The sequence below is a fragment of the Poecile atricapillus genome, chromosome 5 (genome assembly GCF_030490865.1).
Source record: "Poecile atricapillus isolate bPoeAtr1 chromosome 5, bPoeAtr1.hap1, whole genome shotgun sequence".
NCBI classification, from domain to species: domain Eukaryota; kingdom Metazoa; phylum Chordata; class Aves; order Passeriformes; family Paridae; genus Poecile; species Poecile atricapillus.
In genome coordinates this window covers 32,968,247-32,985,218 of record NC_081253.1, presented here as the reverse complement: position 1 = coordinate 32,985,218, position 16,972 = coordinate 32,968,247, and the positions used below count along the sequence as shown (strand labels likewise).

Here is a 16,972-nt window from a genome sequence, read left to right as displayed (position 1 = left end):
CCCAGACACAATCCCTTAAAAACAGCTACATATCAGAAAAGCAGGACAAGAGCTCATTTAATGCATTTTTCAGAATGCTTTAACAGAAGGAAATATTCCAGTTGAAGAACACCATCCAGAGGGTTAAATCCTAGTGTGTGGCTATTTCAGTGTATGATAGAGCATTCTCACCAGTCTCTCCTGAACTCTGTGCCAGTCCTTCTGTTTCTGTAGCTCTGTCTGTTGCTGCTGTTTCTGCTCTCTTTCCCTCTCCTCTTTCCTGTTCTTATCTTGCTCTTTAAGCAGCTTGAAGAGTGACTGCAGTTGCTCCCAGTCAACTTTCAGCTTGACCTCTCTCTCCCTCTGGGCCTCCAAGGAACGGATCACCTCTTGCTTTTGCGCCTGAAGAGACTCCAGGGTGGCTCGCAGTTTGTCACTGACCTCCCTCTCCTTCTGGGTTTCCTCACAGCACATCTGTACCTCAGCCTCCAGCTGTCTCTTGGACAGGATGGCCTTCTCGTGCATTTTCTCAATAACAGCAGCAAGCTCTGTAGTTCGGGCCCTCTCCTCTTCCAGCTGGGCTTGGAGCTCTCGGACAAAAGCTTGTTCCAGCAGCGACTCCCTGTGCTGACAGGAAGCACCTTCCTTCACTCTCATGCTCAACTGCTCTGTCAAAACACGCTCGTGATTCAAGGAATCCAGGAGCTCCAACGAACGATTTTTCTCAGCATCCAAGTTTTTCTGTAGCTCCTGCAGTTTGTTCTGTTCCTGGGACAGCAAGGCTTCGCAGCGGGAGTGCTCAATCTGCAGCTCCTTGCGGAGGTTATCTGTTACTGTCTTCTCGTGCTCTAAGGACACGAGCAGCTGGCAATTCTGCACCGACTGCACATCCAGGGCAGCCTGCAGCTCCTGGGCAGGAGAGGGGAGAACACATTAATATGCCAGCACAAACACTCATTTGTGGGACTGGCTGGTATTTAGCAATTTTCAACCTCCTATTTTATCCAGAAAGATATTCAAGACTTAAATAGAGTAGTTCAGGTACTAAAATGTTTAATTTAAAATAACAAATTTCAGAAAAACGTGCCTTAGCAATATGGCACTAAGCAGCAAAACCAAAAATTATCATGTTAATGTATCTGCCAGTACATTATTTCTTCTTTAGTCAGTAAGACCCTCATTAAGAAATCACTACTTTTTACATCACTCAGTCCCATTAATAAGTAACATCTGAAACAGCAATAACCCTGTTGTTTTAAAGAGAAAAATCTAATCAGTAAATGCAGATGTAAAACTTCAGGACTTAGCAGCCCATCTCTTCAAATAATCACAGAATGGTCTGGGTTGGAAAGGACATTCAAGCTCATCTCATTCCCACCTTCCATGGGCAGGGACACCTTCCACTGTCCCAGGTTGCTCCAAGCCCTGTCCACCCTGGCCTTGTACACTTCCCACCAGAGATGGGGCAGCCACAATTGCTCTGCGAAATCTGGGAGCCAGAGCTGCACCACTCTCACAGGAAAGAACTTCTTCCTTATATCTAATCCAAATCTACTCTCTTTCCCTTTAAAATCCACCCCTAGGTCCATTCTGGGAGCCAGCCTTTCTTCAGAAGGAAAGGCAGGGACTGAAGGGGCAGTGTAGGGCACTGCAGACAGTCAGAGCTGGCACTGCTGTCCTAGTAGGGAGGTCTACCCTGCCCCCACCTAGCCAGCACCATTTGTTATCTCCTAGAAAGCCAGGTCAGATGCTAAAAGGCCAAAGCTTTCCATAAAGGGGCTTCAATAAAGATTTGTGAATGCCAGACCAATCTGTCTGTCCAAGAGCTACCCCCAGGGCAAAGCACTTTTCTCCTGGCCTTGGCTACTGTGTCGTCCTTGCATAAGCAGGTTTCTGAAAAAGAGGATGGTAGCAGCATTTCCTAACCATACAGCAGTAACAAATATCCCAACAAAAATCACTCACAAACCTAAACCTACCAGGAAGATGACAGGAGAAGCCACACTACAAGGAAATAGAATTGTTTCTCCTCACATAGGGAATTTAAGTAGGATTGTTTGGAGATGAGTTTAGTTTTGGGGTTACCCAAAGAAATGGTAAATGTTAAATCTTCCTCCTTTTCCATTTACCGTAGGCCTATTACAAGGACTGAATCATTGCTATTACAGTCTTGGAGAGAAAGCTGTTCACTTGTTTTCTGTTCAATTTAGAAGGGAACAGGACGACTTTGGTTAACTTCCAAAAATACATATTATATTGAAAAGGCTCCACTTACTCTCTGCCAAACCTATTTGTCATTGTGTGGTTTTCTTTATAATCTGAGAGATCATACACCTCACACCCCCATGGTAAATTTGCTCTGGAATTAAGGGTGCAGTTAGACAGCTGTAGAATCTGGCTATCCCTACTCAGCAGGGGCAGTACAGAACAGGGGAGAATGGGGAAAGAAAAACCACTAAGATGTGGGGAAAGAAAAACCACTAAGATGTGGGGAAAAAAAACCACCACAGCATTCAACCCTGGTTTATTTCTGCACGTGCAATTAATAAAAGTAACTGAAAGCTTTAACTCTGAAAAGGGACGCTGTGCACATTCAGAAAAGGTTTGGGGGTTTTAACAGTTACTAAACAAAAAACAGTGGAGGTGAAGAAGACTGCAAAAATAACCTGCTAGTTAACGTCATGCCCCAGGGGAGCTGGGCGTTACCTCCATGGCCTTTGTCTTTTCATCCTCTGCTTTCCTCTGCTGACGCTGCTGTTCCTCAAACCAACCTCGCAGCTCAGATCCCTTCAGCTGCTCAGCCTGCAAGTCTTCTAGTGCAGCTGCCAAATCCTTTTCTTTTTTTTCCAGTTCAACACTGTGAAGTTCAAAATGACATTTCTATGTTCAGAACAGAACATCCTTCACCAACATCACAAACAAGACGTTTTGGGTTGGTTTCTCTGAGTTTCTCTTGAGTCCTTTCTATTGATTTGTTTTTTTTAAGGTGGCCTCTATTTTTTCCAAAGACGGTCAGTTATCAAGTCACAGCATCTGAAAACATTTACTTCCCTGCAAGCCAAGCTAGAATTGCTCGACTTAGTAACAATTAAGAGATAGGTTATTTATCATGGCAGAGGAAAGCTGTTGTCCTTTGAGAGGAAAGCAAAATATTGGCACACACTAAGAAGGGAGTGGGGAAGGAACATATCCAAGATGACAATTTAGTCAAGAAAACATAATCCTTAAAAGTGAGAGACCCTAGTTTTCCTCCCTGTGTTTCCAAGTGCTAAGCTCTGTGTGGATCCATTTAGTATAAAGCTCTTTCGGACCTACTGATAAATCAAGTAAATGAATAAATCTACTTCTCACCGTAAATTATTTATTTCCCTCTGAAGCTCTTCCAGGGATTTCTGCAACCTTTCATTCTCTTGCTTACTTCCAGAAAGCTCTGATTTCAGGGATGCTTTTTCTCGAGTCAGGAGATCACATGTTTCAGAGGATCTTTTCTGCTCCTCAGAGAGGGTGCTGTGCAAGTCACTTACAATAGATTTTTCCTGCTGAAGCTTATATTCCAGTAATTCAACTAGGATAAAAAAACCATTGTAACAGTTATTTATATTACAGAGACCTTGACATTATGATATCAGTTACACTAATTCAAATTAGAGAAAAAAAAATCAGCTGTATTAAATTGTTCTTGTCTGAAGAATTAATCTGTTTTCAAACATGAGAGGAATCAGCAGCAGGATGCACAAACAATATGATTCTATCATTGTGATATTCCGTAATATCACTAATGGATTTTAAACTTCATTAAACAAATTATTCACTTACATAAACATTTTATGACAGGAATCACTATATAGAACCTGTTTTGCCAGCTCTGCTCAGGCAGGCGAGTTAAGAGAAACAACTCTCCCTAAATTTGGAGGTTCCTGTTTGATAAGTATGTAAAAATATTTAATGTACCTCTGTCTACAGTATTATGTAAATAAAATTAGCAATAAACTTCTGGATTTCCAGAAAACTTTCCTTGTTGGACTAGTGCATGTGCTATTAAATGGCTGAATCCTGAATGATAGTGATGAAAAAACTAAACTAAAATAAGGAAAAACTAAAATAAGGAAAAACTAAAATAAGGAAAAACTAAAATAAGGAAAAACTAAAATAAGGAAAAACTAAAATAAGGAAAAACTAAAATAAGGAAAAATCAGTGTTTTGCTTTGAAGAGACATGTTTATTTTTGACCAATTTTTCACCCGCACTTGTTTTTTTATTACATAAAGGGAATTTTCTGTGAAAACCAAGGCTTGCTTATTTCATCAGGAGCATGATTTAGCAGTGGGCTTGGCACTGTTTATGGTGGGACTCCACAGTGTTAAAGGTCTTACCCTACCCAAATGATTCTGTGATTCTATACTAGTAAACATATAGATAAACGATTCTCTGCAAACAAACAGGGGTTTTACTGTCCTTGCTGGGTTTTCTCCATGTATACACTATTTCAGTTCTATTGCTTTGGGTTATTTTACAGTTTCTCTTTGCTTTTCATAGATTTGTCTTAACTACTGATATGAGAAAGAGCTGCTAACATCACAGGAAAGCTGAGTGCATTCAGTAAAACTGAGGAATTGTACAACACCTGCTTCTTTGCAAGACACCTTCTTTTGCCTTCTTCCTTTGAGGCAATAAGGAACTGATGTAGAAGACAGAAAGAACTGACAAAGACAGTAAGAATTACCTTTCCTCCGAAGCTGGTGTTCCTGTTTGTTCCCATGATCTTCAGCCTTGGTAAGGGTTTCCTGTAGCTGCTGGAGCTTCTCCTGGTTCTGGAGATGTGTCATGCGGAGCTGGGCTCGGAGGTCCTGGATTTCTGAGAGCAGGCTATTCCGGTCCGAGGAGAAGAGGTGCTCCACAACCATCTGCCTCTGCTCCTCCTGAAACAAACCAAGGCCTATTCAAACTGCAAGGCTATTTCCATATCTTCTGCAAGGATAAATACTAAGGAAGCTCTTACAGTACAAGTTTTGTACAGAAGCACTCAAATTACTAAGTTCATGCTTCACATTAATGCAAAATGTTAACGTTATGTAAAAAAGAAAAAGCTCACTTCACTTGCCTTGTCGAGTTCATATGTAACAATTACAACCTAGAAACTAAATATTATTGGCAAAAAGCCCCCAGATTCAGAGTTAGTTCAACATATACCTTCTGCAAGAGTTCTCTGTGAAGTTCCAGACAAATGGGAAGGAGAGAAAGAATTCAAGTATTTCCTATTCACTATCACTTTCTTGGTGCCAGTTAAAATAACCAATAGGCTTTGTAACACCATGTACAAAGTTCAAGAATAATGCTACCACAACAGAAACTCTAAAAGCTACTGATCCCACACCGTCTGCATTAATACACAAGATTTAACAACAGAAGCAATAAAAATTAAAAAAATGAAAAAAAAAATTAAATATAACAGAATAAAAAAGTGATTTATGGGCAGCACACTTTAAGAGCTTTTCATACTTGTTGTTTCATTATATACTCCAGCTTTTCCCCTAATGAACTTGCGTCACCAGATGCAGGATTGGAGAAGTGAGACCTCAAGTCAATTTGCAACACATTTCTCTCCTTCTCAAACACACTCTGTACTGCTTGCAGAAGTTCTCCTCTCCAGTCAGCACCAACACCTGATGTTTCCTGTTAAAATAGAATTTTTTTAAATGGCATCTCTCTCAACCTCTAACCCAGCATCCTTCATACCATAAGAGTATATCTGTTAATTTACCCACTTTTAGAAGTGTTAAAAGAGTACTATGCCTTATTCCTTAAACATATCCATATATACACACAAGCCTAATAGTATATTATATATATCTAATACACATTTATATATATATATATACACACAACCTGGTTCCCTTGCTTAAAGAGTATTTTATAGCCACACCTTGTCTCCTCTATCTGCCACCTTGCTGAGGTAATCCTTCAGTGACTGGATAGCATCCAGCAGGGATAATCCCTCCTTCTGCCAGCCCTCCAAACTCTGAGGGACATTCTTCAGCTCCCTCAAACGAAAGGGATGCTCTGACAAAGCCAATATTTTGCGGCTCTCCTCATACACCATTTTCAGCACAGTCTGAGAAGATGAAAAAAAAAGATAATATCAGGAAACAGGCATCAACATCCTGGCAGTGTAAGAGTAGGATGGGATAGTACTAGACAACAGAAGTAAGGTGTCTATATCAACACACTAAGATGCAATTAAACAGAAATTATTATTTATGACAAAAGGCTGTACTAGACCTTTGTTTCTGAACCATTTAGCTAACTTTACTGGGAATAAATTAAATTCTATCAAGTCTGAACCTATGTTACTAAACCCCAGTGATGCCAGAAAATTGAGTTATGTATTTACACAACCTTGGCTTAATTTAGCAAATTATGTACAAATATCAACTTCTAAAATAACCAGCTTTAATAATTTACAGAGTGGAAATTGTTTCCTCTGATATTGTCAGGCCAAATAATATATTTTAAATAAATTTCCCATTCACATACTATTACATCATGCACAGATGTTTCTGGGCCTCTTTTCAAGAAGGTCACTGGGGATTTAAATCCCTTTCTTAAACACATCTCATCAGCAGCCTCCATATGGAGCTGTTCCTCACTGCTACGCACTTGAGCAACACACAGTACTTTTATTTAACTCTTTATATTCTTTCCTTGCACTTTTTTAAAAACAACTTCAGAACAAACATGAGTTGCTTTTCTGTCACTGGAATCAAAATAGTAATTACTTCAATAATCAATGAAAACCTTTAGTAAACATTAACATTAAAAGCACAGTAAAGTGTTCATACTAAACATTCAGTACTGGAATATGCACCCAGATCTTACAGCCAGTAAAGTCTAGATTCATGCTCCACAAAAGAAACAAAAACAAAACAACCAAAAACAGCATCAAAATAAAATCTGTTTCTTAAGGTAGAACAAAATTCACCTCTTCCACGAAGTCTCTGACACAGAATTTTTTAGACACAGAATGGTTCTCAGTTGGAAGAGACCTTTCAAGACCGTATTTAGTCCAACTCTGCTGTGACAGGCAGAGGGAACATGTTCAATTATTTCAGGTTGTGCAAAGCCCCCTCCAATCTCATTTTGAATGGATTGAATGGGGGTCCACAACCTCACTGTGCCAGCATCTCATCTCAAGAAGTTTTGTACTTATGCCAAATCCGTATCATGATCTTACTGGGCAATGAAGTGAGGCTGAAAGATCAGTAGTTTCCAGGGTGCTCATTATTGAGCTTTTCAAAAATGGGTGCTATGTTTCCCTTTTCTCCAGCCACTAGGGACTTTATCTGACTGCTGTGACTTGTCAAAAATTATGGAGAGTGGCTTGGCAATTGCAACTGCAAAATTTCCTCAGAACCCTGGGATCCATGTCTTTGGGTCCCATGGAATTAATTAACTATGTCCAGGTTCCTCTGGTGGTCCTGAATCTGATCTTCTCTTACAATAGGAGATACTTCATTCCTCCAGTCCCTTCCTCATCCAATTTAAAGCTTCCCTTATAGGTTTGGCCAGCTTACTGGTGGAGACACTCTTGTCCCACTTGGTTGGGTGAATTCCATGAGTTCCCAACATTTCTGGCTTCTCAAAGGTAAATCCATGATGATAAAAATGAAAACCTTGAGTACTGCACCAGCTGCACAGCCATGGATTCACCTCTATCCTGGTCCCCTTCCTCTGACTGGAAGGATAGAGGCTATCACCCATGGTCCCAAACCTTTGAACTGTTCTGTTACAGTGCTGTTAGACCCTACACAGGTGACAATCTGTAGGGCTCAGTCAATTTGGCAACCTCAATGATAGCACAAATACAAGCTGCTGGTAAGCAACAAACTTCTCTAGAGAAAGTATCTCGATGGCAAGAGGGTGCTTCAGTGCCTCTCAGTAAGGAATCTCCAATTACTAACACCTGATGTACTTTTCTGGTAGCACTGGTTCTAATGCTGGCAGATGATTTCATCAGCTTTGCACGTTTGGCTTTTCCTGGATCACATCGGTTATTACACGTGTTCTTCCATCTCCAACCCTAGAGCATCATGTCTCTCAATGGCAGATAGATGGGGGAAGGAGCTTCCTTCACTTGAGCAGTGATAAAGGCCCAGTCTCCTTCATCTTGTGTGGTACCTGGGCCAGTTAGCTTGAGTGAGTTTGAATTCAAGGCTTACCTTCCCCTTGCACAAGTCTTCCTCCACTGTGCTGAGCTAGCTGAAGGAACCTGCTAAGCATACCAGGAGACAGGATTCACTTTCTAGGAAGGGTATTTCTTCTAGCTTCTTATTACTTGAGAACTCACTGTAACCTTCTGTATTCTCTTACAGGTAAGAATCTCTCCCTTTCTGTGGCTGGAATTTTTGAAATGGAGAGCTTGCTCAGCAAACCAAAGAGTTCTAGGCATATACTTCAACCTTCCTTACTGACTAGAGTGAGCACTCCCTGCTCAGTCTTCTGTATATTCCTCATGCTGCTTGACCTGGCTCTGACCTATCCCTGCACACCTTGCAATGGTGCTTCCAGAGCTCTTCATCACATCAGGATGACAAGAACAGGCAGAGGTGCATGATGTCAGTCAGCTATGGTTATCTCTGAAACAAGCTTCTCTGAAGCCTCCAAGGCAAAAGCATAAAGCAGAATAATCAGTCCTTGTACCCCCACGTTCTGAAACAGCACCAGTGTTGTTCTAGAAAAACTACTTCAATTCTAGCAAGTACAAGCAAATGTCAATAATATTGTCACAAGAGATGCAGAGACAAGAATCATAATCAACTTGAAGTTTAAACCGTTACAGAACAGTTCTCAGTGTAAATGTAGCAGCTACTTTAGATTACCATTTTGTTTTTGCTGTCCAATTTTAATTGGCTGGTATGCTCATATTAATCATACATTACCTTCATCTCTGGTGAAAGTATTTCCTTTTCTTTCATTGATTCCATAATATCTGGAATCATCTCCCGGTATCTCAGATAAGCCATGACATTGGCATCTAGGTGATCTGACCTTTGTAGCTCCTGCTTTAGATTAGCTGCCAAATTTGAGCTGATATCTGAAGGAAGAAACAACCCCCCATCCCCACAAAGTGTTATAAATATGGAAAGAACTTGAAACTAGAACCACCACTTGAAAAATAATCATGATTTCTTCTGCTCATATGAATGCAGGGTCACATTGAGTTGGTTGGTTGATATCTTAACTAACTTAAACAAGTTAAAAATCATTAAGTTGCCTTTAGAACCAGAGAAAAGTGTTTGAGTTAAGTCAGGACTCACTTAAACCCCCTACCTCTGTCCTGTATGTACATGAAAAGGTAAAAGCAGGCACAATATAGATATATATACATATACATGTATGTTTCTAAATAAAAAACCACCAGCCTAAGGCATAACTTTCCAATAAAAGACCCACGTTTTACCCAAGCAAAAGAAAATGGGAGAAACATATTAAAACATGTTTCAATACTGAAGATAAAAATAATCTACAAAGTTCAACTTACTGCTGCCACACCCATCGCTCATCACAGATGCTCTTGATCTTTCATCATCTTGTATATCAGAAGGGGTTAAAGTCAGATTATCAGCTTCTCTCATCTGCTTGAGAATAAATTTTTCATGTTACTTTGGTTTTCTGAATGTAGCTGCTGGTTTCTGCATTTATGACAACTTTTTTAATAGTGTGAATTTTAGCAAATGCCTACTTGATCCAAGTGTTAGAGATGGCAAATACCATGATTAATGCAACCTTGGTGCTCTCTGGAAGCCATTCCATCTCAACTTTTTCCTCTTTTAATAGTCTTAAGATACATATATTTATATTTAACTACCCATCAAAGCAAGGCAAAAAAAATATACAGCCAAAGATAAATTTTCTTAACTACAGACTTTATCTTCCAGTGAAATTACAGAACACAGACAATATATAAAATATTGCCATTAAAAGGAAAAGCCTCAATTCTCTAGTTTTGAAAGAGCCTCTTCAGATTGTTGAAGTGGGGAGCTGTTATAGTGCACTGAGTACTGTGGTAGCAAAGGTTTTACAGGTTTAGCTCAATTACTGACACATTAAGTGTTATCACAAATTTATCAGTTATTATCACAGTAAGAGAGGAACTAATAATTGTATATGCAGAACTTCACTGGACCTACTCCCAGCATTGTGTAGGTTTCTACTACTTGGAGCCCGTGGCCCCTCAATGATCCCAGGGGGACAGGGCTGAGGAGTCTTGTTTAATAAAAATTAAATCAGACATGAAATATCACTTACCAGAAACTTCACCATATCTTCATCATCATCAACAGAATAGGTACTTTCAGAGAAAGCTGGGGATTTTCTATCTGCTCCCACTGCTGCATCCCCACTGCCATTTTCATCCAGGTTAGAATATCCCAGTGATATGGAATTATCTCCTTGCAGGGATGACCTTGTGTGCACAATTTGAAAATCTGTGTTTTCAGCTTCTGAGAAGGGTGTCAGCTGAAGCACTGGCTGAAGTTCCATGCTTATATCTTGTTTTCTCATGATCTCAGGCGAGCCCCATGAAGACATACTTGCAATTAAATTCTGGAAATTTTTTGGAGTCTCTTTGTCTGTGTTCAAATTGTGTTTTGGTGAATCAGGAGTTTGATGAATTGCCAACATTTGCTGGCAATGCTTTTTCAAATCTTGATCCCCTTCTGAGCTGCAGATCATGTCCAACTCCTGGCACAAGATTTTTTCTTGCGATTGCTTAATCTGCATTTTTGGATTTTTGCTGTCAATTGTCAAGTCAAACATAACTTCATCTTTTTCCTATAATGAAATAACACATATTAATTGTTTAATGGAATTTGAGTATGATTTTACTAACTGAGAAACATGCACTTAAAGACCTTTTAGAATTGATTGATTTTTCCTTCAATCGCTTCATCTAAGTAATTTTAAGATAAAGTTACTCATTTAACCTCTGATTCTGTGACTGAGTCTAAATAATGCCCTTTTAAGTTTATTTTAAACCTGTCAACATGGAAATTTTGTTTCATCCTCCATACCTGTTGTCAGATACAGTGAATAATTGTTATCCCTCTCATTTTAGACCACCATCTTAATCCTTTTGTGTTAATTATCCCATTAATCATCTGTTTTAAGCCTAGTACTAGCTGCCAGGATTTAACTCTTTTTGCTGCTCTTTCAGCTTTCATTTTAATACATTTCCTGATTTTCACATTGTTTCCACTTTGGAACCCAAGCATAACTGCAGGAGGGATTCTTTGCTCCTTTAAGAATACTGTATCATACATTTTCTAGTACTAGGATGAGCTAGACCCATAGTAAAAGTACAGTAATGAATGCCTGAAGACATGGTGTTTCTTTACTTTGATTCAACATATTCTTCAATTTTGGTAATTATCTTTCCTCAGCCTACTTAAAAACTTCTAGCGCTTAAATATGGAAATACATATACTGACACATAAACATCAATTTAAACCTTTCAGAGGCTGAATTTCTACTTGAAAAGTGATTTTTACATCATTTAACTGCCCCCAGCATGCTAGCATTCCCTGATATCCTTCAAAATGTTATCAGTTTTCTCTTTACTGGATCCTAAATTACTTCTGTTTTTCAAACAGGGATCTGACAATCCATACCTGTATAAACAACATGATCCCGTAGCTACTGGACTGGAAATCTGCTGCCTTTGTACAGACACATTCCATGGTCTGAAGTACATCAATCTGCATGGGTCATTTAACACTTTTCCTACCTATTTCCTTTTCCTGAGAGGTTTCTGGGGCAGACCCTGAATGTATAGTGTCACCCAGGCAATGATGGCACTGCTCCAAACTTGAACTTCCAGGCATATAAAAATATAAACACCAGCAATGATCACATGTTTTGCATAGCTACACTCTCCATTTCTGCTTTAAAAATTAACATGTCATTTCACATAACAATTATCCTATCATTTCTTTAAATAAGTCATCTACCTTGGATGATTATTATAACATACTGCCAAGCAGGGCCCTGAAAAATCCACATAAGCTGACACTGAATGTTTCTCCTTTCCTGTATACTCAAACACTTCATATAAGCCCTCTTAACTAGCACTTTTCACCTCTGTGAGCCAGCCTTTAAAGACAGTAACTTGGTGTATGACAGATTTCTACAGCTCCCTGAAAAAAGGGTCACCTGGGTCCTACTGCTTTCTAAAATTGAGTGATTTAAAAAAGAATTTAAGGAGATTAGGTTACTTGGAGCAAATGGTTCTAGAAAAGATTCAGAATAATTACAAGAAGGAGTTACAGTAAAAAAGAATTTCTGAAAAGAGAAGGAGACATGATGAAGTGTTTTCTAGTAGTTCTCCAATACAGCCATGAAGAACTGCAAACAGTCTGGGTAGCTCACCGTGAGCTCATTGCTCAGCTTGCAGATGCCCACCCTCTCACTCTCCATCCTCAACAGATCAGGAGATAAAAAATGAGATGGGAAGAGCTTACAGATGGAAAAGAAAGAAGGGATATCACCTACTAACTACTCTCACAGGCAAAATAGAGTAAAATGGGGAAAATGTATTTATTCTATTAATCTAGAAATAGATTATTCTAAAAACATCTCTACAACAAATAATACTATTAAAAATCAAATAATGTACCAGTTTAGCAGTAGGGGAAGCCAATACTCCAAATGACTGATCAATATTTGTTTTTAATTCCTGCATTCTATTTTTAAAGGCTACATCTTTTATTTTACTCTGCCACAATGGATTGAGAAATTTAGTCTCTTCATGACCTACTTGCTCTGCCAGCTTGGAAGACTCCAACTGTGAAAGAACTTCAGCTCTTTCCAATCGTAAGGCTTCGAGCTCTTTCATATGGGCTTTGATTTCACCTTTCAGTTTTGCAGTGCTCCCTTGCAGTTCCTTGATTTCTTTCAGATGGGCTACCTCTTTCTGATTCAGTCCTTGCACCTGGAAATCAAGTCTAGAAACTTCTAACTGAAGACTGTAAACATCTTGTGCCTGACTTGCACCTCTCTTTTCCAGCTCTGTTTGGAGCTCGACTGCCTTTTCTGTTAAGTACTGCAGCTCAGTTACATCAGCTTCTCTTTGATCTGCCATTGTCTTAATTTGCATCTCTTTCTCTAGAATATCTGCTTCCCTTTCTCTCACCTTATCTTCAAGTTCTTGAACTCGAGATGTAATCATCTTTGTCTCAGCCTCTTTCTGAGACAAATGAGTTTGGGAAACACTGTATTCTTCCTGAAGTGCCTGGTGCTGGATTCTTAGGGAGGTGAGCTCTGCAACAGACTGCTCTAAAGACTCTTGCAACTGTTGGCATTTTTTCTCCAAAATTTCCACTTCTGTTCTAAGCTGCAATTCTGTTTTTTCCAGTTGCTGCTGCAGAGCTTCTTTAGAAGCTGAGACAAGCTCCAGTTCCTCCTGAAGTTCTCTCAATTTGGAGAGTACTGATTCGTTTCCTCTGTTTGGATCAGCATCACCTTGACAAGCTACCAGTCCCTTCAACTCATTCTGAAGGTTTTCCACTGACTTTTCCAATGGAACTTCATAGAAATAAACCTGGTTGTCACTATCTTCATGACATACTGGTCCAAATTGTGCCAGCTCTTTATGAAGCTTCTCAATTACTTCATGGAGTTGCTCCACCTCTTCATCCTTGTCCTTACGCAGCCTCTCCTGGTCAAGGCGAAGGTGCTCAACCAGTGATCTCAGTTCTTCAATTTCAGGCTTTTGGTCTTCTGCAATCTAAGCAAAAGGATAAGGACTGAATGCTACTCTATGTAGGCAATTATTATTGCACACAGAGTTTATATTTCTCTTCTGAATCACACAGGCATTAAATCACACATTTAACAGCAGGAAGAACCATACATTTCAGCTGGTAATTTCTCAGAATAATCTCTACTTTCCTGAGAGAATTATCAAACAGATTTCATTTACAATAACGATCTGCACACCTTGCTTCCCCTAAAAATCAAGCAATGAGCATAGAGTAAGCACTCTTACTTTATTCTCCAGAGCATTCTGCAGTTCATGCTGAAGTCTCTTCATCTGCTCATTCAAATGATCAATTTCTTGATTCTTTTCTTCAAGCAGTGCTTGTGGTAATGACAGAGCTGAGAAATCACTGATTCCCAGGTCCTTGCTTGGCTTCACATCAAGTTTTGTTAGATCCTCCTGAACAGAAAACACAAAAACCTTACTAGAAAGGACTGATACTTGCTCTCTCAACCCAACAGCAGAGCAGAACTAGAGGGTTTATTTAAACATTCTCCTCTTTATTAAAATGGTGAAAAGCTCAGGAACACAACTACAGCTTCTTTGGGTTTGCACTACTATATTAGACTGCCCCAACCCAGAAAATCACCTCAGCTTTTGGTTTAAATCAAATCACTGTAGAAGAAAATGCTACAAGCATGAATCTAGAATACTGGGAGGCTTTAGTCTTATAAAGGTAATGCAACATGCTGATAGCAAGAGAAACAACCCAAATATCTGATTACAACATTGTGAGATGAAGACCTCAACACTCAAGAAAGCAGGTCTCTGACATTTTAAGCAGTGCACTAAAGCTAGAGGAACCTACCTGTAAGTGTGCATTCTCTGCCTGAAGCTCAATGATGTTGGAAGTACTGAAGTTTTTTTGTATCTCTAATTGCAATTTCAGCTGCAATATCTCCTCATCTTTCTTGCTCAAGTTATCTTTATATTGTTCTACCTGGTCTAGTAAGCTTGCAATCTAAAAAAAAATAAAAATAATTAGATAGCATAGTTGTTTCAATTAAGTCCTCCAAGAAAAAACTTCGTTTATTGTATTATTTGATCACAAGAAATTACTTCAGCAAATTCAATGATTTAAACTCTAATTAGCCTGCATTAGTTAAACACCTGAGACATAAAAAGAGTGAGAAGCTTGTATTCCAGCTCCTCACTTGCAAAACCAAAGTACTGCAAAGGTGGGTTTCTGTTTTCTTTTTTAAAAAAATCTACCTGTTCACAAAAGATCCATTAATCTGTATTGTGAGTGATCAAGGCTTGACTGACGTCATTTGATGTAACAATATGAGACATATTAGCATTTGATGTGCAACAATGACAAGCAGTCAATATAAACACCATCCTTGTCCTCCCAGAAGCCAGAAATGAGATAATAATATAAACATACAGTGGGGGTTGTGTATGCACTTATACATGTAAATCCAATAAGAGTTCCAGATATTGTGAGTAATTTCTCTGTTTCTTCTTAACTTGACACAAAAACTCACCACAAACATTCTCTCAAAATGGGTTAAATTACACCATCAAGGGTAATTTCCCTTTCTGGTCTTAAAGGAATTATCTCTCACTTGCAAACAAAAACTTATGTACCTACTTCAACTTTGGAAGGAAAGGAAAATCAGTTTACAACTGATACTGACCAGTCTCAAAAGTTACATGAATCATCACAAAATGGTTTCCAGCAGGAAGGGAGATGGACACAAAGAACAAAGCAAGGAATAGGAAGCTTGAGGCCAAAGCAACTCAAAGTCTGTAGAGCTGTCCCAAAGCTCTCACCTCTCTGTCCTTGACCTGAAGTGCTTCCTGCTCTGCCTGCAGCTGCTCCTTCAGCAGCAGGGCAGAACTGCCATCCACTGGCACTCGGTGCCTCGCTTCATCCAGTTTAGACTGCAGGGCAGAGATCTGGATCAGGTTATTGTACTGCTGCTGTTGCAATGCCTCTTTATCCTGAAAAATGTTTTTTTTTCATGTTAGAATTAAGTGCTGTCAATATACAAACCTCCTTAACCAGAGCAGTCTTGCTGAAACACTTCATCAACCCTGACACACCCAGTACAAGAAGTACATAATCCCAGTGGGCTATAAAGAAATAGGCATTCAAAACAACTGAATGTTTTTAGCTCATTATAGGTTTTTACCCCTTTATTTTTTGTAATCCAATTTTAACAACTTGTGAAAATTTAGCATTCAGTGATAAATTATACTTTCTCAGTTACATAGCATTTTATATGTATAAGAACATAACATCTTGTTCTTGTAGCCATTTCCAAATTTATTATGGTACCATATATGTGCCAAACTAAATTTGATAGATGGACACAATTTAAGAAATGAAGAGTTCTGGGTAGGTCAAAACCTACTCACAAATACATCAAGTTCAGTCAGAACGTGATAAAACAGCACTGAGTTTGTCCAACCTGTGATCTGCTAAGCTATCATAGCTTATTTTATTTCTAAAAAATTGGTTTTTGATCCTCCTTCTCTCACAGTCCTTCTCAGGAGCTGAGTCAGTCCAAGGAGGAAAGGTTCACCTGGGAACTGTCCAAACAATAAGCATACATATCTGTACTTAATACAGTAAAGGAAATCTTGATAAGAAACCTAAGGCAGTAATTGCCTCTGCTGTTCAGCACTTACTCTGCCCATAGTTTAATGCACATATCTTTAATAGGTTATTTTAGACTTGATTTGTAAAAGCATACATAAATTTTACCATCTTTTCTCTAGTTCAAGAGATTTAAGACTCAGAGCACACAGCTACCATCTTTTGATTCTAAACTGAAAGTAGTAGCAATTAAAAAAATAAAAATAAATTGCAAAGTTAATGCTGTGCCACAGTATCAAAAGGTAAAGGAAAACCAGAAATTTTTCTTGCCCTTGCATGAAACCTGTGATATCAACCAGTCCCTCTGGCAATGCCTCAGAAAAGGACACACAAAATCAAACCAAACCCCAAGCAACAGCAGAGCCTTTTTTGGTTTTTATCAACTAAAAACATTACCCAAACCACAGTGATCACTGACCTAAACCCTTCAGCAACACTGTGCAATCCTGACCACTGCAGAAGTGGGCTGCCCTGCCTTTCCTGGACAGCAAAGCTGTAAGTGTGCAGTGTCAGTTCAGCTCTGCACACAGGAGTTCAGTTCCTCCTGGCATTCTCCAGTTGCCATATCCTGAGGT

The 16,972-nt window shown here is 39.2% G+C and overlaps 1 protein-coding gene across 7 annotated transcripts in view; it reads right to left on the bottom strand.

Annotated features, from left to right (window-relative positions):
- PCNT (pericentrin) overlaps nt 1–16,972 on the bottom strand; it is a 73,728-nt gene that overhangs the window by 8,559 nt on the left and 48,197 nt on the right. For 6 of the 7 annotated variants that reach the window (XM_058839494.1, XM_058839491.1, XM_058839495.1 and 3 more), the window contains 13 exons: nt 15,569–15,739; nt 14,601–14,753; nt 14,021–14,191; nt 12,791–13,759; nt 10,285–10,809; nt 9,518–9,614; nt 8,916–9,070; nt 5,903–6,091; nt 5,479–5,652; nt 4,703–4,898; nt 3,331–3,544; nt 2,686–2,836; nt 172–888 (listed from right to left, as the gene is read on the bottom strand). In XM_058839494.1, coding sequence (XP_058695477.1) covers nt 172–888; nt 2,686–2,836; nt 3,331–3,544; nt 4,703–4,898; nt 5,479–5,652; nt 5,903–6,091; nt 8,916–9,070; nt 9,518–9,614; nt 10,285–10,809; nt 12,791–13,759; nt 14,021–14,191; nt 14,601–14,753; nt 15,569–15,739 — 3,882 coding nt within the window. The remainder of the gene's footprint in view (nt 1–171; nt 889–2,685; nt 2,837–3,330; nt 3,545–4,702; nt 4,899–5,478; nt 5,653–5,902; nt 6,092–8,915; nt 9,071–9,517; nt 9,615–10,284; nt 10,810–12,790; nt 13,760–14,020; nt 14,192–14,600; nt 14,754–15,568; nt 15,740–16,972) is intronic. The other variant, XM_058839490.1, reaches the window with a different exon arrangement.